General features: G+C 39.4%; 2 protein-coding genes across 2 annotated transcripts in view; one reads left to right on the top strand and one right to left on the bottom strand.

Annotated features, from left to right (window-relative positions):
- Window positions 1-20,750, bottom strand: part of si:dkey-40c11.2 (drebrin-like protein) — a 91,655-nt gene that overhangs the window by 9,988 nt on the left and 60,917 nt on the right. Inside the window, exons 4-8 of the mRNA XM_063017483.1 lie at window positions 19,615-19,689; window positions 3,901-4,038; window positions 3,731-3,808; window positions 977-1,128; window positions 325-379 (exon numbers count right to left, since the gene is read on the bottom strand). Coding sequence (XP_062873553.1) covers window positions 325-379; window positions 977-1,128; window positions 3,731-3,808; window positions 3,901-4,038; window positions 19,615-19,689 — 498 coding nt within the window. The remainder of the gene's footprint in view (window positions 1-324; window positions 380-976; window positions 1,129-3,730; window positions 3,809-3,900; window positions 4,039-19,614; window positions 19,690-20,750) is intronic.
- The window catches only part of smn1 (survival of motor neuron 1, telomeric), a 206,146-nt gene that overhangs the window by 166,666 nt on the left and 18,730 nt on the right, over window positions 1-20,750 (top strand). The gene's annotated exons all lie outside the window — the stretch shown is intronic.

The raw sequence follows: 20,750 nt of genomic DNA, 5'->3' as shown, positions 1-20,750 counted from the left end.
TGTGGTGAAAGACACAGGTCGTTATTCATAAACAAAATTATTTAAGCGGCTGGGTGGTGCAGCAGTCTGTTATGCTAGCCCACCACTGCTGAGATCTGAGTTTGAATCTCAGTGATGCTGTTAGCGGACCAGGTGTCTTTACAGACATTCGTTTGTGTGTGAGGGAGGGATGCCTGAATCCCTGCAATGGATTGACACTCTACCCAGGGTGTTCCTGCCTTGGGCTTAGTTTTTTTCTGTTGGATCCTGCCATGCTCCTCACCAGGATAATTCGGTTGATGTAAATAATATCAAATGAATAAAATGACTTCCTATAGCACTCACCCATTGAGTTTTCTCCTTTTTTCTGTTTTCATCCTGAGCTAGGGCTTCCATTCTCCTGAAATAAATCATATTTAGCATTAATAGAAGTTAAGGTTTGCACAAGGGCCCAACAGTGGCTGCATGGCAGAGCCAGGATTCAAATCCACAACCTTTCGATTGACAGCCCAGAGCTCTACCCACTAGGCCACTGTTGTCCCATGTTAAGTGATTTAACAAATCCAACCACAGACAGTGTCTCATATTATTTTTAGGGCGGCACGGTGGCTAAGTGGGTAGCACTGTCGCCTCACAGCAAGAAGGACCTGGCTTCGATCCCCAGGTGGGGCGGTCCGGGTCCTTTCTGTGTGGAAAAGTTTGCATGTTCTCCCCGTGTCTGCGTGGGTTTCCTCCGGGTGCTCCGGTTTCCTCCCACAGTCCAAAGACATGCAAGTGAGGTGAATTGGAGATACAAAATTGTCCATGACTGTGTTTGATATAACCTTGTGAACTGATGAATCTTGTGTAAGCAGTAACTACCTGTTCTGTCATGAATGTAACCAAAGTGTAAAACATGATGTTAAAATCCTAATAAACATTATTTTGAATTATTTCTACTCAGAGTGCCATTAATTCTGGCAATGACTGAATGTGTACACATTGTGAAGTTTCTAACTTTTGTTCCTCAATCATTTGCAGTTTTTCATTCATCTTCTTCTCTCTTTCTTCTGCCTCTTTGTTCTCTTGTAGGATCCTCTCTTTCTCGATGCGTCTCCTTTCTTCCGCTGCCCTCTTCTTCTCTTCCTCCTTCCTCTCTTCTTCCTCACGCTGAGAAAACAGTTACAGGTGGATCAATAGTAAAACTTAACTCAAATTGAATGTATGTGACAATATATCGCACTTTCACGTGTCCTTTGACTTTGTTTTTACAAAAATATATATATACACACACACTTACAGTGTATCACAAAAGTGAGTACACCCCTCACATTTCTGCAGATATTTAAGTATATCTTTTCATGGGACAACACTGACAAAATGACACTTTGACACAATGAAAAGTAGTCTGTGTGCAGCTTATATAACAGTGTAAATTTATTCTTCCCTCAAAATAACTCAATATACAGCCATTAATGTCTAAACCACCGGCAACAAAAGTGAGTACACCCCTTAGTGAAAGTTCCTGAAGTGTCAATATTTTGTGTGGCCATCATTATTTCCCAGAACTGCCTTAACTCTCCTGGGCATGGAGTTTACCAGAGCTTCACAGGTTGCCACTGGAATGCTTTTCCACTCCTCCATGACGACGTCACGGAGCTGGCGGATATTCGAGACTTTGCGCTCCTCCACCTTCCACTTGAGGATGCCCCAAAGATGTTCTATTGGGTTTAGGTCTGGAGACATGCTTGGCCAGTCCATCACCTTTACCCTCAGCCTCTTTAATAAAGCAGTGGTCGTCTTAGAGGTGTGTTTGGGGTCATTATCATGCTGGAACACTGCCCTGCGACCCAGTTTCCGGAGGGAGGGGATCATGCTCTGCTTCAGTATTTCACAGTACATATTGGAGTTCATGTGTCCCTCAATGAAATGTAACTCCCCAACACCTGCTGCACTCATGCAGCCCCAGACCATGGCATTCCCACCATCATGCTTGACTGTAGGCATGACACACTTATCTTTGTACTCCTCACCTGATTGCCGCCACACATGCTTGAGACCATCTGAACCAAACAAATTAATCTTGGTCTCATCAGACCATAGGACATGGTTCCAGTAATCCATGTCCTTTGGTGACATGTCTTCAGCAAACTGTTTGCGGGCTTTCTTGTGTAGAGACTTCAGAAGAGGCTTCCTTCTGAGGTGACAGCCATGCAGACCAATTTGATGTAGTGTGCGGCGTATGGTCTGAGCACTGACAGGCTGACCCCCCACCTTTTCAATCTCTGCAGCAATGCTGACAGCACTCCTGCGCCTATCTTTCAAAGACAGCAGTTGGATGTGACGCTGAGCATGTGCACTCAGCTTCTTTGGACGACCAACGCGAGGTCTGTTCTGAGTGGACCCTGCTCTTTTAAAACGCTGGATGATCTTGGCCACTGTGCTGCAGCCCAGTTTCAGGGTGTTGGCAATCTTCTTGTAGCCTTGGCCATCTTCATTTAGCGCAACAATTCGTCTTTTAGGATCCTCAGAGAGTTCTTTGCCATGAGGTGCCATGTTGGAACTTTCAGTGACCAGTATGAGAGAGTGTGAGAGCTGTACTACTAAATTGAACACACCTGCTCCCTATGCACACCTGAGACCTAGTAACACTAACAAATCACATGACGTTTTGGAGGGAAAATGACAAGCAGTGCTTAATTTGGACATTTAGGGGTGTAGTCTCTTAGGGGTGTACTCACTTTTGTTGCCGGTGGTTTAGACATTAATGGCTGTATATTGAGTTATTTTGAGGGAAGAATAAATTTACACTGTTATATAAGCTGCACACAGACTACTTTTCATTGTGTCAAAGTGTCATTTTGTCAGTGTTGTCCCATGAAAAGATATACTTAAATATCTGCAGAAATGTGAGGGGTGTACTCACTTTTGTGATACACTGTATATGAATTTATGTGCATAAACAAGTATGTTTAATAAAAAGAAACTGATAGTAGGAAAAGTATAGACAACAAAAAAGAGGTTGCTGGAATTACTCCATTCAGGCAAGCAGCAAATACTTGACATCCACCAAACCCAGATTCATCCAATAGATAAAATGTTTTTCTTTCAGTTTTAATAAGGCATTAAATGATGGACAGATTTTTTTTATTCAGCTCTCTGTGGTCCCATTCCGTAAGCTGCTGTGACTCCTAGGTGTTTCAACTTTGCTAGTACACTTACAGTTGATTGGGGGAAACAACTGCAGGATGAACATACCAAGTTGTTTAAAGGTGGCATCCTATGATACTTCTTTATTTTATTTTCCTAAACCACTTGACGTGGGTCCGAAATTGGTGCAAGGTAGGAACACCCTGGTACAGGGCACCAGTCCTCGCAGGACTTCGGCCACCATCCCACCTACTCAGACAAGTATGTCTGTGTAGATACCCGACTGGGCGATAGCATCACTGGGATTCAAATTCAGATCTCAGCAGTGGAGGACTAGCACAACAGACAGCCTATGATTCTCCTAAACACATTTCATGACTACGTTTGATTTTATGTAGCTGTAAGGTATTACTTATTTAGCTACTGAAATCTGCTGATGTCAAAAAAAGTGCCTACATGTGACTGTGTGTAATAAATATGTTCTATTATTTTATTATTGTAATTTTATTTTGATGTAATGTGTTATACATGAGTAAATGAGGCAATGCTTCTGTTTTCTTTATTATATTTTAGCCAGCAGTGATAGGGTATAGAGTTTGGTATGCTGAGAGTCTGGCTGTACCTCTGCACGCGCCCAGAAGGAGTCTCTGTTAATACGTTTTATCTCCAGAGCAGCGTTGGTCTTCCTGTAGTTTGTGCCCTGCAAACAGCAAGTACAGGTAAGCTGAATTCTTCTCATACTGAGCACTACAAGGCCTACGTTAGAATAGCAAGGTTTTGTTTTTAGCTTACCACAGTCTCTTCTTTGTCTGTTGTTCGTGAGTTTCTTCTAGATCTTTCCATCGGTGGCCGAACTGTTGCTAGAATAGTCTCAATCTTTTCTGCAGTTAACTCCTCTTTATTCGAGGCATTGATAAATGCTTGAGCCTCCTGTTAGAAAGGGAAGATATAAAAAAAAGAGTTAATAACTGTAAATCCCAAACTCATAAAAATCATGTAAATTCATAGCATGGCAAAACACTTGGAACACAGGTATTCAGTCCATCCCAAGATATACGTTAAATTTTATGTTAAGAGCCTTTAGCAAACACTGATCCAAAACAACCTACAACTATGACCAAATATCCTTTGAGCAATTAAGGGTTAAGGGCCCAACAGTGGCAACCTGGCAATGATTCTCAGCATTCTGATTACCAGACCATTACCTCAAACTACCACTGTTTGTTCACTCACTCACATTCACATTCAGCATAGTAGTGTTGGACCATTCACAATCCTGAGAACTAAGGAGTTATTGTAATTCACACATTTTAACCTATGAATGCCACAATTCCTTTGACAACAATGTCTGTGTTTGTTGAAGCTTATGGCATTGTCATGTTCATATATAGATGCAACTCAATACCAAAGTACTAGGGATGTCCCGATCACGTTTTTTTGTTCCCGATCATTAATTTTGATCCCGATCCGATCCCGAGTCTCAAACCCATACTTGTATTTTCTAGATATTGTCTAGATAAGAACGAGATAATACTGTTCACACAGTGCACACTTCAAGTACATTACAGTTATTCAAATTAATCCAATGTACATGTTTAACAACTGAATAGCTCTGCAGTGCTGTAGGAAAAAAATGGCCTGCATCCAAGCTATTGCTTAAAGTTCTTTTATTTTTACAAAATAAAACTAATCAAACTTAGTGCAGCATTGTAGTAGTAAAACTAGAACACTCAAAATGAGTGAGATAATTACAGTTTCACTTTGAACTTTACATTCAAAGAACATAATTCTGTTTAATGCAGTGATACACTAAAAATGAACAGAAATCTCCACTCAGAAGTGGTGTAGCAGCTTAACCTGAATATAAAAAAAACCCCAAATAAGTTACTTAACAGCATTACAGTAAAACCTGAATACCAAAATAAAATGGAAAGCATGTTATGAAGGAAAGCCAGTTCTTAAAGTGCTTGGATTGTGACAAGGGTTTGATGGACGTTTCTACACGAAGTGAGTGTGTTTTGACCCTTTGGGGCTTCCATAGTGCATGGAATAGCATGCTTGGCTCTAGCTGTCCGCTATTCGGTACCATAACAGAAGAAGTTAATAAAGTGTTGTGATCCAGACAATTTGTGAATATACCGTGTATTTATTTCTTTATTAAGCAAGTGCATCACTACGACGCTCGGTTACATAACTAAGCCAATCAGAGTGCTTGATACTGAGATGTCGTTCAGTCTTGTAACACGTAAACTCGTAAAAGCTGTATGTTATGGTCCTGAAGTTTTCATACTCGGATTAAAAGTTATTGTTTTGTAAACCGGAGTGATCCTCGACTCACACACCATATAAACAGTAAAATTCTACAGTAATGAACGCAGCTCTGCTACTACCGCCTCATGAAACGCTCGTATTGCAGATATTACACTTCACTGTTCGACTTGTTTCACTTTCCAATTTAAAGTATTTCGACACAGTGGACATGCTGACGTAAAACGAAGGATCGGCTTAGTATCGGCCTTAGTAAAACCGATACCGATCAGTTAAAAAATGCCTTGATCGGCCTCGATTCCGATCTTTGAGATCGGATCGGGACATCCCTACAAAGTACCAATAAAAGCAGCAATTCTGAGTTCTGGCCAAATGTCTGCAAGTAAAAAAAAACGTGGCACTTTCAGCATTAGGTTTTAAACTGTAGGTATGTTATGATCAATTAAAATTTCATAAGGCACAAGAAGACACCTGTAATCATAAGACTAATAAAATAAAATTGTGGTGAGGAATAAAAATGATCTTCATAGATGCCAGTTTTCTGTATTTTTACATTATAAAAGTTAAAAACTGCATTACTCGGTGGAATATATTTAAATGCCTTAAAATAAGTGAAGCAGAGTACCTGTTTATAAAGCTTTAATAGGCCCCACAAGGGCACACAAACAGAAAATAAGTTTGACAAACCAGCACTATGAGCTGGTGGAACAGATTTATTTGATTAAAGGTTAAATAGCATTAAATGAAGGTGTGTATGTGTGTGTTGACGAGCTTTAAAGTAGATAATGTATGGCACCATGCAGTTCTTGTTCAGTGAGGACACAGCAATAGAACATGTTTTTCCTATCACACAACACACATTTACACTTCAACAGTACTTAAAATGGAAAGGAGGGTGAATATGTTAATGTACAATTTAAATTCTCAACTGGTCGTGAACAACACTTGAACTTCACTCACACTTGTTAGCATGTGGAAGTGCAGTGCTGGACGCTTCTGTTTTTTTCGCTATCAAGTGTCACTATGTCTGTTTGAAGGTTTTGGAAGCATGTTTGCAAGGAAGCATAAACTTAGAAAGAATTAAATTTGGCTAAAAGATTTAGCAAATTTTTTAAAACAGCCTTCTTAAATCATTATACATTTACAATGATGTATCTGGCTGAAGCACTGCACTAGTACGCTTAGCAGTTGAGGTTTAACCATGGAACATAATTTGCATTAGTTTGCACCCCTCGTCATTCCAGTTTAATCCCCCATGATTGGATTTAGAGCTTTCTGTTGATATGTTACTCCAAAGTATCCACACATACTCGTTTTTTTAGATTACACAGCACATATAACAGAAGCACATACAATCTCATCTACATTGAATTCTAAATGACTAAAATAACAACAAAAAATTTTGAACAACACTATCCTAAACCGATTTATTCATTTACCACTAAAATAGCTTTAGCATTGCTGTGTTAATCAAAAATATATTCAATTAGGCATTGTCAGGCATTGAATCTATAGTAGGATGAATTATTTACTTTACTCAAAATGTGGGTGTATTTAGGCATATTAAATCAACTAATGCAGAGCTGATCAGCAGCAGATTTCAAGTATGAAGAGTTAATTACAAGTAAAATATGTATGTGTTGTTCCATAAATATACTGTACATAGAAAAACTGTCTTATGAATTTACATATAAAAAATAAATACATTTTGACTTTGGCTTTTCAGATGGACTAATGTATAGTATTGTTAAATTATAATAATAAACCATTATACTGTTGTTAATTCTATGACATTTGTCTGTAGTCAGGATTTTAACAAATAGTCCAAAGATGGGCTTAGTTACATTTTCCATGTTGCACTAATACCTTAAGATATGTATTTCAAGAGACAAAATGATTGAATAACGGTTTATACACCGATCAACCATAACATTAAAACCTTCTCCTTGTTTCTACACTCACTGTCCATTTTATCAGCTCCACTTACCATATAGAAGCACTTTGTAGTTCTACAATTACTGACTGTAGTCCATCTGTTTCTCTGCATGCTTTGTTCGCCCCTTTCACCCTGTTCTTCAATGGTCAGGACCCCCACAGAGTAGGTATTATTTAGGTGGTGGATGATTCTCAGCACTGCAGTGACACTGACATGGTGTTAGTGTGTGTTGTGCTGGTATGAGTGGATCGGAGACAGCAGCGCTGCTGGAATTTTTAAATACAATCCATGTGTCCACTCTATTAGACACTCAAACCTAGTTGGTCCACCTTGTAGATGTAAAGTCAGAGACGATCGCTCATCTATTGCTGCTGTTTGAGTTGGTCATCTTCTAGACCTTCATCAATGGTCACAAGATGCTGCCCACAGGGTGATGTTGGCTGGATATTTTTTTGGTTGGTGGACTATTCTCAGTCCAGCAGTGACGGTGAGGTGTTAAAAAACTCCAGCATTGCCACTCATACCAGCACAACTCACCACCACCATGTCAGTGTCAGTGCAGTGCTGAGAATGATCCAGCACCCAAATAATACCTGCTCTGTAGTGGTCCTGGGAGAGTCCTGACCATTGAAGAACAGGGTGAAAGCAGGCTAACAAAGCATGCAGAGAAACATATGGACTACAGTCAGTAATTGTAGAACTGCAAAGTGCTTTTATATGATAAGCAGAGCTGATAAAATGGACAGTAAGTATGGAAACAAGGATTGTTTGGAAGTATTGGTTAACGAGTCTGGTTTCAAATGTCTGTTTAAATATTAGTGCATATTTCTGCTCTGTGTAAAGCATTTAACTGAGGCAGCATCTTAAATCCTAGTGCAGTACACTATGTATTAGGGCTGGGCGATATATCGATATTTTAAAAATATCGATATATTTTCATACGCGATATAAGATAAGACAATATCGCATATATCGATATAGATGTTGCGTTCCAGTTAGATCAGACAGTTCGTCTTTCTCTTCTCCCAGTTTGTCTCTGCACATGTTCACCTGCCCCGCCCCTCTCCCTCACTGAACACAACTCGCCCCGCCCCTCTCCCTCACTGAACACAACTCGCCCCTCCCCTCTCCCTCACTGCCCCGCCCCTCTCCCTCACTGAACACAACTCGCCCCGCCCCTCTCCCTCACTGAACACAACTCGCCCCTCCCCTCTCCCTCACTGCCCCGCCCCTCTCCCTCACTGAACACAACTCGCCCCTCCCCACCGCTTCACCAGTAATTCCTGCAGGCAGCGATAGCATGGAGACGGATAAAAACGTGACAGAAGCTATGGAAGAGGAGCTGTTTACTAAAAAGAAAAATAATTACTAATTTTGTAATTATTTGGAGATGGTTCGAATTCAAAGTGTCAGATGAGCAGCAGAATAATGTATTCTGTAGAGAATGCCGAAAACAAGTCCAGATAAAAGGTTCCAGCTCCGTGTACCTTCATTCGTTTTCACTTCAAATCCCAAAGTTAAAAAACAAGAAAACGAGTCGTTATTCGTTTCAAAAACCAACACAAGCGCATGCACGTGCTGACATGCACGTATTTACTTCACATTAAGTGTTGAGAAAGTAATAATAACGTAACGGTGCGTCTCCTGTTGTTCTGACTCTTGTGTTTGTATATGTGATGTGCATATATTTGCTCTATCTGTAAAAACAAACATTATGGGGATTTCTGTACTGGATGTTGTACGTGGTCGTGTTAGTTTATACTGGACGATCGCCCGACGTCCGACACGTCATTTATTTATTTATCTTCTATTATAGTATTTCTTGTTGTCGGCCAATAAACAACCAAACATTATTAAATTGCATGAACTAACTCTGCAGTAAACAAGGAGCAAACAGCAATTAAACAGCAAATAAAGCTGTTAAATAATAATAAAGTGCATGAAGAAGAACGCTGATTAAAATGCATTATATATTGTAATAGTTACACAGTAACATGAACGATTAGTTCTGCCTGTATTACAGAACTGAGTTCTATACGGTAAAAGAAAATATTAATGTAAATGTTAATGTTGTGGTGACATATACATAAAATAATGTATAAAGTCCAAACATGGGGGGGTGGGGGCTTAACGAGGGGTTTACTTTAACGGGGTTTTACTTTTAATGTCACACAAGCTCAGCCGGAAACCGTCATTCCGACATCTTCCCTACACACTCGCTCCCTGCGCCCTATAGTACACTTAACATTCTTAAAGGGCCGGACAATATATTTGTAATTCACATTAGACAACAGGAGATGCCTTAGAAAACAACTTTTTTTTTTTCTTAGAATAGCTCTTTTTTTTTTTTTTAAGCAAAAATAATTCTTGTGTGAAGTTTCCCCAGCATGAATATTAATAAAAGTGCCTGTAAAAAATTGGAACATGTAGCTTTGTCTCAGAAGTGTCTTTTTGTTATTACCTTATGGAATACAAAAATATCGAGATATATATCGTATATCGCCATTCAGAAAAAAATATCGAGATATAATTTTTGATCCATATCGCCCAGCCCTACTATGTATTGTATTAACTTTTTGTATAGCCTATCTAGTACCCTACTAAGAACTTCGTACCAGTTTATTTACACATGCATACTTGCAGAAAACGTACAGTAATCTTAGTACTCTGTATAAATGGGTTAAATTACCTGGTTACTGTGCAGATATTCTGGTAATATATTCTGATTATGTAGAATCCAAATAAGGCCTTGGTCAGATTATGATAATCAAAATATGCTGTTTACATGAGCGTTTTAATAATCAGATTACTACCAGAGCATGATCATAATCAGATTATTAGTTTGCATGTAAACAGTGTGTTGAACCATGCAGATGTAATGATTTCACTAGAGAGGCAGGGGGAACGAAAAGGGGGCCTGAAGAAGAATGGTAGAACTGAGGGTGTGCCTCAGTCTTATGAAATGTCTGTGCTGGCTGTTGCTCAAGGTCTGCATTACCCCAGCTTTAGAAAAAATGATTGCACTGTGTTGTGCTTGCAAGCACATGCTGCTCTTTCCACACCCACCTCGTTGCTAATGTCTAAACACCACTTATCCTTTCCACAGTGAAAGTGCAGATGAGAATACAGACAAGTTAGGACTGATACATTAGTCTGTTTTATTAAGTGTAATACTTAAAAACATAAGATGAGACTGTGTTCCTTTTCGTCCTCTTTCTTTATTCTTTCATCTCTACACTAGGTGGAGGGTATATGACTCTGTTATTACTTGTCTAGATGATGCCGTTCTGCCCATGCGGCAATGTCCTCAAGGCCCTGACTCAACAGAGTTAAGACTAGGCTTGGCAACACCCCTCTCACAACTTTCTCCTGAGTCGAACATGGATCAAGTCAAATTTATATTCAAACAAGCTGCCCTCAGATCAGGTTACAGCATTTCAGGTCAGTTTTAAGGATACTAACAAACCCAAATCAGCTGCATCTGCAGGCCCAGCACCATTAGCCACTCATCCAAAACTGTAGTCCTATGTTAAGAAAAATGAGAGAAGTAGCTTGAGGCAGTTGAGATGCATCTTAATAACCATGTAAATGATATTTTGTGGCTGAAGCAAAGGAGTTTTGTTTCTTCCATCTCAACTTTTAACCCATATGAGAGGAAAGTTCTATCACATATCTAATTCTAGTTCAGTCGTCCATGAAAAAGTATGCAAAATATTTCTGAATGTTAAAATAATAATAATAATCTTTATTTAGCACTCTAATATAAATTGTAGGCACTTTTAGATTTTAATTAAAGATCTCAAGATATCAAGTATGAGGGAGGTTGAATGAGTTCCTTATTACTACCGCAACTTAAGCCCCTCATGGCTCTCTGTGATACTCTGCCTCTGGTGGGTGAAAAGAAGCACCAAGGTACTGCACATATTTAGGAAAGGGCACACACTAGCCTGCAGGTCTCCTCAGTCAGGGCAAGGGGTGGTGCAGCAAAGGAACAAGGTAGAATACGGAATATGGACACGACTATACTGGAAGGGGGGAATTATGAATTTTAAATAATAATCATAATCTGTAATTGCTACAAATAATGAACTGTATATTCTGTGGCATACTAGGCTGGAGTGCTATAGCAGTGCATGAATTCAAGTGCTATGGGCCTGCTGGGCATCTACACAATCATACATGATTGGCTATGTCTTAAGGGGGAGCAGTGTTTCTAAATCAGATGTGTTGAGATAGAATACCAACTCTGCAGTATTATGGGTCTTTTGGACTGGATTGACACACCAGAGCTAAACAGCCAGCCAGAAATGGGTAACAACAGTCCAATTAAGAGATTACCAAAGAATGTGGTACACAGCACATGTTTATTTTTGTTTCTGAAATGTTAATGTACAGTTTAAGAAGTTTTACTTAAATGAATAACCAGAATGATTAATGACTAAAGTGTTCCACCAAGGTTCTTAACTGTAGCTGTTGGTTTTAAATAAGTCATTCAGTTCTACAGAGTAAAATCAGTAACAGAATCCCAGGCAAACTTAATACCCAACATCAGTGCTACAGTTTTATCTAAATGTAGTGCCTTCATTCTAGCTGTTATGCCTTTCACACAGTTTTAAAAAGGCTGATCACAAAAACAGACCCAGTAAATGATGGAAAATATGCCAAGCAGACCAGACATGGAAAATATATTTCATGCCGAATTCTGATACCAAATATGTACACTTATTCAAAACTTCAAAACCTCTGTAAATGTCTAGCGGTTTATTGCATTTCAAGAGACTTAAAAGACAACAATAAGTCTTTGTGTACAGCTTTAAGACTATATATTTAGTTTCTACCATGCCTGTGTTTGCATGAGTCCCTGGCATCTACTGCAACTCTCCTGGCTTAAGCAGAATTTTTCCAGCTCTGCCAAGTGCAATAAAAATGAAGCAAGGCAAGCACTGTAATCTTCTATCAATTCCACTTACCATTCCAAACCATCCAGCCATCAATGATCTCACCCTGAAACCCTGCCTTATAATAAAGGCGCCGCCTAAAGTGAAAACTGATAGCAGGGTCGAGAAAGATAAATGCCTTCAGTTGAAGATTTGGAACTAATGCTACGCAGACCCTCTATAACAGGGTTTTTCACACTTTTTAAGCGACCCACATTTTGTCCATGATTTTTTACGTGACCTAGGCAACACAATGCATCTTACTCTCTCTATACATGATGTAACATAAAGCCTTCACAAGGGGGTGTTAACGTACAAGTTTATTTAATTATTATTTTTCTCGGCGACCCATTTTTTTCAGTTCGCAACCCATCTAAGGGTCGTGACCCAGGGTTTGATAAACCCTGTCCTATAGTAAAGAGCTCTTTCACTGCTAGAAGGTTGCTAAGGTGGCTGCGTGCACTTTTGCCGCATTGGGCTCACAAATTTTGCGCTTCCCACAGCGCTCTAAGTTCACCTGATTAAACTTTGACCCAGTTTGCCGCTGTCCTTTTCATAGCACCTCCAATGAGACAAACTGTTTGATATGACGTGGTAAAAGCGACTCTGGTCGTACGAACAATGTGTAATGTGACTTACTGTACTAAACCGACGAGTGAGGAATTTCATTAGTGGAGAGAAGTTAGGAACACTAAACTTCTCTTAATTATTACTGGTCATAAGTCGTTCATTTCATGGGCGGCACGGTGGCTAAGTGGGTAGCATTGTTGCCTCACAGCAAGGTCCTGTGTTCGATCCCCAGGTGGGGCTGTCTGGGTCCTTTCTGTGCAGAGTTTGCATGTTCTCACCGTGTCTGCATGGGTTTCCTCCGGGTGCTCCGGTTTCCTCCCACAGTCCAAAAACATGCAGCCAGGCTAATTGGAGACACTGAATTGACCTATAGGTACCTAGCCACTAGGATGCATAAACCAGTGCATTGTAGTGCCGGTCCCAAGCCCGGATAAATAGGGAGGGTCGTGTCAAGAAGGGCATCCGGCGTAAAAACTGCCAAATCAATAATGCGGATCACGATCCACCAGCGACCCCTAACAGGAATAAGTCGTTCATTTAATACATTGAACCAGGTTAAGCTTTTTAAATAATAAGTTTTAGATTCTTGGAAAAGCTGTTTCTCACAATTTCTCATCACCCCGATCTATAACACAAGTTTAAAAGTGAAACAGGAGGAAAATCCAGCTAAACACAGATACATGTGGACACTTTCAGGGGGAATTTGTTATTCCACATAAATGCATATTCGTCTCATATTGGCACTATGATGTTTTACCGCACTGCTTTACGCAGAGGCTCATGGTGACCCACCCTAAAGTCAAGTCAAATTTATTTATATAGCACTTTTTACAATGGACATTGGCAAGGATGAACTCCTTTAAAATTACAGGTAGAAACCTTGAGAGGAACCAGACTCAGCAGGGACCCGTCCTATTTGGGTGGCCTGGAGGATACTTTAAATAAATAGGATTTACACATCATACAAACACAAAATTAAATTAAACTGAACTGAAAGTTGTAACTAGCAAAAGATAGTTCTTCATTGTTCAGTCCAGTCTGTAATAAAGCCCGTTGTAAGTTCTGGACATTTTGGTGCAAACACACCAGGTACCCATCCCATCTAGTAGGAGCAGCATTGTTGGCACTGCAGTCTCGACTTGCAGTCTTTAACCTCGAAAGGGTGAAACAGGTAAAGGAGAGGGCAAAGCACACTGCACAACTTTCAAAAACTAAATCAACTATACAACGTGTGTAGTTTCATGAAGAAGGGTCATAGGGTTGATGTGTGTTTGGAGACGTCCAGCTCTCATATTTTAAAATATATTTCCATAATAAAGCCCAGGAGTATGAACCAGACAAGCTCTTAAACAATAAAAAGACCATTGATGTAGAGTCTAGAATTTCTACAGAAATAAGAATACATGTGCCTCAACCCCAAAACGTACTCAAACACCAGAACTTAACTAACAGGAGGGCCATAAAGTGTCCCAAGGCAGACATTTCACTGCATGTCAGACGAGCTAAAGTGTGAAAGTAGAACACACAAAATTCCTCACATACCTCTGAAGCTGACCGGGTAATGCCTTTATAAGGCAGTGAGAATCTGAATGACCTTGTACACATGCAGTAAACCCATAAAACTTCTTTTTATGATTATGGAAATGTTAAGCAAACTTTGTCTGGTCAATGAAGCCAGAAGAGACCACAGGCAGTGTAAACGTTCTGGACACATCACAAAGCTTGTGTAACTGAATAACTGTGAAATGAAAAAAAATCTACTCAACACCTGCAGATGCAGACGTGTTTAACCGATTTTGTCTTGCTTTTTCCCTCCCTTCCACAATTTCATCCACCTTCTTCTACTTCACCTTATGTAAAGATGTTGTGGATGATGGCATTGGCGAAAATAGGGCAGAAATAAGAAGGAAGAGACCACTTCAGCTGTGCCTGTCACCAGTTATTGAACAGGGCTTCTACAAATGCAGACAAAGGAAGGAAACCAGTTGCAGGGAGGAAAGCCAGACTAACAATAGAAAGAACTCTTATTGTTTTTTTTGTTTTTTTTCTTTTGTGGCAATGTACTGTACTATCTGAATGAGTTGCTGAGCTAGTGAAAAGAAATAGCTGAGAGGTTTATGGAGCCATGTAGATTATACTAAGTGCCACAGGAAAATTAGTCAGTATAACTGATTCTGGCTCAAGGTATGTTTTTAAATACAAAATCCAACCATTTAAATAAAAAAAGCCAAGTATAAGACATATTTAAGGTTTCAGTTGTTTCAATACCTACTACGAACGGAATCATGGAATCCTTGGTTGCAGTTATTGGTGAGCAATTCCCTTACATTTACATTTTTAGCATGTGACAATATACAGTATAAGCAATTAAGGGTTAAGGGTCTTGCTCAAGGGCCCAACGGTGGCAACCTTTTGATTACTAGTCCAGTACCTTAACCACTAGGCTACAACTCCTACAGCCCTCACAGAAATAACAACAATCTAGTCAAGTTAGAGTTAGTGGGTGCGTCTAAATTTAAATAAAAAAGGTTTTCTTGGCCTTATCCCAACCCGATTTTGTCATCTTAAATCGTTACTGTTGTGTTCTGCTTGGGATTAAGTATAAAAGACAAAATATGATAATCCAAACTCTTTTTATAGAAATGCTAATTTAAAGTATGACAAGGCAGCCGAAGACCATCGTCATTGTAATTAAAACACTTCCAGAATGAGTGACCCACTTTTTACTTGAACAGGTTCAGCTTCTTTAAACAGCATTTATATAAAGCACTTTAAATCTTTCAGTGAAACACAATGCACATTTCCCCTATTATCAGATAGATGGTGGCACAGTGACTTGGTGGGTAACTATCGCCTAACAGCAAGAAGGTCATGGGTTCAGGATCTTTCTGAGTTTGCGTGTTCTCCCCTTGTCTGTGTGGGTTTCCTTGCCACAATCCAAAGACATGCGAGTGAGGTAAATTGGAGATACAAAATTGTTCATGAACCTTGTGTTACCAGTACCTGTCTTGTCATAAATGTAACCAAAGTGTGTAAAACATGACATTAAAATCCTAATAAACTAAATAATTAAAAAGATTTTCAGGTGGAAAAATCCTTTACTAAATGGCCAGTGAGCACCACAACAACCTTGCAGTTTTAGAAATACTTAGACCTAGTTGTTTTGTCATACTGATTTGACCCTTACCTGCCCACATCCATGTAATATATCCCTGACCATTAAATATGCAACTGTTATGATTTATGGTCATAATGTTTTACTCATTGTATGGCTCATACGCACTCTCACGTTTACACCCTTACCATATAGAAGCACTTCTACAATTACTGACTGTAGTCCATCTGTTTCTCTGCATGCTTTGTTAGCCCCCTTTCATGCTGTTCTTCAATGGTCAGGACCACCACAGAGCAGGTATTATTTGGGTGGTGGATCATTCTCAGCACTGCAGTGACACTGACATGGTGGTGGTGTGTTAGTGTGTGTTGTGCTGGTATGAGTGGATCAGACACAGCAGCGCTGCTGGAGTTTTTAAACACCTCACTGTCCCTGCTGGACTGAGAATAGTCCACCAACCAAAAATATATCTAGCCAGCAGCGCACCGTGGGCAGCGTCCTGTGACCACTGATGAAGGTCTAGAAGATGACCAACTCAAACACCAGCAATAGATGAGCGATCGTCTCTGACTTTACATCTACAAGGTGGACCAACTAGGTAGGAGTGTCTAATAGAGTGGACAGTGAGTGGATACAGTATTTAAAAACTCCAGCAGCGCTGCTGTGTCTGATCCACTCATACCAGCACAACACACACTAACACACCACCACCATGTCAGTGTCACTGCAGTGCTGAGAATGATCCACCACCTAAATAATACCTGTTCTGTAGTGGTCCTGTAGGTGTCCTGACCATTAAAGAACAGAGTGAAAGCAGGCTAAAACAGTATGTAGAGAAACAGATGGACTACATTCAGTAATTGTAGAACTTCGAAGTGCTTCTATATGGTAAGTGGAATGATGAATTTAATGTTGTGGCTGATCAGTGTATATGCACACATATAAGGGTTGTGTGATTCTAATTTAGCATTTAATCTAAAATCAGTTGTTGTGTTTTTACAAGCTAAATAAGTGCAATAAATCTGCATTTAAATGCTAATATAAGCTACTAGTCAGGAAATGTTTCTGCTGAAGCATAATTGTGCATTGTATAGTCAGTATGATTCATTTTTTTAAGAATTCATGCTTAGCTCCCCTCCAATATATACACACCTGCTAAAACACAACGAAATCCAACATGTTTGGACAAACAAGCTTACTTGAATTAAAAAAGCAATTGACAGAGACTCATCAATCATTATGAAGATCACAAGACTCTCAGCAATATGAATAGCCGTTTCATTCCAGCACAAGCTCAGATTCACTGCACAATGACTTGAGTATTATTTTGTACCTCCTCCTCCCCTCCCTCTCTCATCGCAATGCTGGTGGCACCATTGTTCAGCACCCTTTCTAAACACAAAACAATGCATGTTTCCATCCACATCAGTCTCTTCAAACAAGAGCTGAGCTTATATAAGCTGTGTGTAAGTGCATGCATTTCAGCTCACTCACATCGCATCTGGCTTTTGTATTTACATGTGCAGCATCAGGACTGTAATTATTCAGTTAGAGAGAAGGAAGATGGGAACAGAGAGCTCACGGTGGGACATTCCAAAAGAATGTAGATGTAGGAAGTATAAAACATACAGGGGAGGAAAATTATTGTTCCCTGGCTCTGGTTTGACCTGATTCATTCAAAATACGCTGACTATGATCTGATCTATTTCTTTCATCAGCGGTGGACAATTAATTTACCTATTTTAGGACAAGGATTTTAATTTGTCTGTCACAGGTATTAAAAGTAAATCTTCTTTTTATGCAGCCCTGAATAGTACTTTAAAATGCCGAAAGAAGTGATATACCCTAATTCCCTAGTCCCTAGATCAATAGAAAAGCTTACATTTAAATTGAATTACTGTATGACAGTAATATTAAACTGTGGAAAACAAGGTTTTTAAGCAAATTTTAACAATTATGAAGTCACATATATTTCTGTACTTAGCTTTCCTATCACCTTTTAAAAAACAGGTTAATAGAGATGAGCTTTTTTACTGCACCTCCCGAGAGCGTGATACCAAGATTAAATATTTATGCTTAAAACAAATTACTTGTGTTGAAACAAAATGCTGTTTTGTTTATAAAATTTAAACTTTAAATACTGAAGACATCAGTAAACTTAAACAAAATAATTGCTTACATAAATGTATTTAATTGCTTTTTATTGGAAAATGCAACTTATTTAAATTTATATAGAAAAGCTACTTTGGTCAAGGCGGTGCTACGATGAACAGTTAAAAACACCTACTAAATTTATTTATACCCTAAATATACACCGATCAACCATAACATTAAAACCACCTCCTTGTTTCTACACTCACTGTCCATTTTATCAGCTCCACTTACCATATAGAAGCACTTTGTAGTTCTACAATTACTGACTGTAGTCCATCTGTTACTCTGCATGCTTTGTTAGTCCCCTTTCATGCTGTTCTTCAATGGTCAGGACCCCCACAGGACCACTACAAAGTAGGTGTTATTTAGGTGGTGGATCATTCTCAGCACTGCAGTGACACTGACATGGTGGTGGTGTGTTAGTGTGTGTTGTGCTGGTATGAGTGGATAAGACAAAGCAATGCTGATGGAGTTTTAAAATGCCGTGTCCACTCACTGTCCACTCTAGACCATCCTCTAGACCTTCATCAGTGGTCACAGGACGCTGCCCACAAGGCACGGTTGGCTGGATATATTTTTGGTTGGTGGACTATTCTCAGTCCAGCAGTGACAATGAGGTGTTTAAAAACTCCATCAGCATTGCTGGGTCTTTTCTACTCATACCAGCACAGCACAACACACACACCACCACCATGTCAGTGTCACTGCAGTGCTGAGAATGATCCACCACCCAAATAATACCTGTAGTGGTCCTGTGGGGGTCCTGACTATTGAAGAACAGCATGAAAGGGGGCTAATAAAGCATGCAGAGAAACAGATGGACTACAGTCAGTAACTGTAGAACTACAAAGTGCTTCTATATAGTAAGTGGAGCTGATAAAATGGACGTGGTTTTAATGTTATGGCTGATCGGTGTATGTACTTGAGTCTGCGCTTGGTATCCTTTGAAGCAACACTGCAAATTTGTCTTAAAGCTAAAATTTTATTCAGAAATTGCAGCTTAATTACACAATTTTAATGACATCTGTGTAATCACATATTAAAATGAAGAAAACAGGTGCCTAACATTCATATATAATTCATGTTTTTCTTGAATTAATATAGCCTAATTTTAGCTTGCCAGTAATTAAGGGTTCCAGTAAAGCCCTGTAATAAAAGCTCTTTGCTTGTTTATAAAGAGTTGCAGTTCATCCTTTTTTTGCTCCACATACCTCAATCTGCTTTCATCTAAATTGTTGGGATTGGATTTAACAGTGGCAGAAAGGAAGCGAAAACCTTTAGCCACCACACTTCTTTCCCCACTTCTTTCCTTAACTATTATTTAGTTGCTGACTTCACCTACTTAGCATCGCTTAAGAATGAGTAACTTCCCCATCTGTTGTGTCTTTTTATTATTTATGGTGTAATATGCCTGGCTTTGGGAGCAAGTCATAAATAATACACACCGCACCCAAGTACACTTGAAGCAAACTGTAGACCACTGTTTTACAATGAGAAAAAAACATTCATAATAACAGTTAAATTACCTTAAAGAAGCTTTTGACCGCAGGTACATGGCTCGCACATTCTGTCTGCCGATACTCGTCCACATCCTCTCCTACCTGTAGAGAGAAGTTACAAGAAGTCGTGCTTTATTTCAGCACTGTAATAAAGTAATAAAAACACACTCAGTATTAATTTAGTTCCTGTAAGAAGATCCTGAGTTTGATTCTCAGGTGGAGCGGTTAAGGTCCTTTCTGTTTGGAGTTTGCATGTTCTCCCCATGTCCACATGGGTTTGCTAGGGTCAGCACACCTTTTGTTCGTTTCTTTGGGGATTCTCTAATCTTTATTCTCTAATATCAATCTACACATAACTGCTAACAATGAAAATCAGCCTTTTATGACGATAGTGAGATGGAAGCCACTGTTAAGTAAAATGCATTTGACAGTTCGCTTGGAGTTTAATTCTGATCAGAAAAGAAAAGATAATTAACTCCTTGGGCAAAACAGCAAGCAGTTAAACCAGTAAAAAAATAATAATGCACATTACCTGGCTAAAATGCTCTACTATGAAACGTGGTGGTGGCAGAATCATGCTATAGGAATGCTTCTTAAAACAGGGACAGGGGAACTGATGAGAATTGAGAGACAGGTGAATGCAACCAAATAGAGGAACATTTCATCCAGTGTGCATGTAAACTCAAACCTTCATTAGCTCCAATAACATTGCTTTTGCTTCAAAAAGGGGATAAATGCAAATAAAAGAGGTGACTACAAGATTACCTGTAAATCCATGCTCGGGCATTGGGGTCCTCAGCTTGTTTTAAGGGGGTTCCACTATCTTTGTCGCAAACGGCCAGGGTAGCCTGTCCCTTTTTTAAATATACTTTCTCTATTTTAGCTGTGGATGTTTTAGCGTCTTTCATTTGTTACTATATTTTTGTTATTTTGACCAACTCTTTTATTGTCATTTATCCACATTTTGTTTGTGGCTTTTTAGCCGTAGGATTGTTCTACCTTATTTTTTGTCTGGTGTCTTTCCTTTAACACTTTCCGTTAACAAGAAAACAGTGACTAACATTTACAGTTTCAGCATTTAGCAGACACTTTTTATCCAAAGCGACTTACAGTACTGTGACAGTATATTGTCTAAGCAATAGAGGGTTAAGGGACTTGCTTAA

The sequence above is a fragment of the Trichomycterus rosablanca genome, chromosome 21, assembly GCF_030014385.1.
Source record: "Trichomycterus rosablanca isolate fTriRos1 chromosome 21, fTriRos1.hap1, whole genome shotgun sequence".
In the NCBI taxonomy this organism is placed as follows: Eukaryota; Metazoa; Chordata; class Actinopteri; order Siluriformes; family Trichomycteridae; genus Trichomycterus; species Trichomycterus rosablanca.
This window is presented reverse-complemented; position numbering and strand designations above follow the sequence as displayed.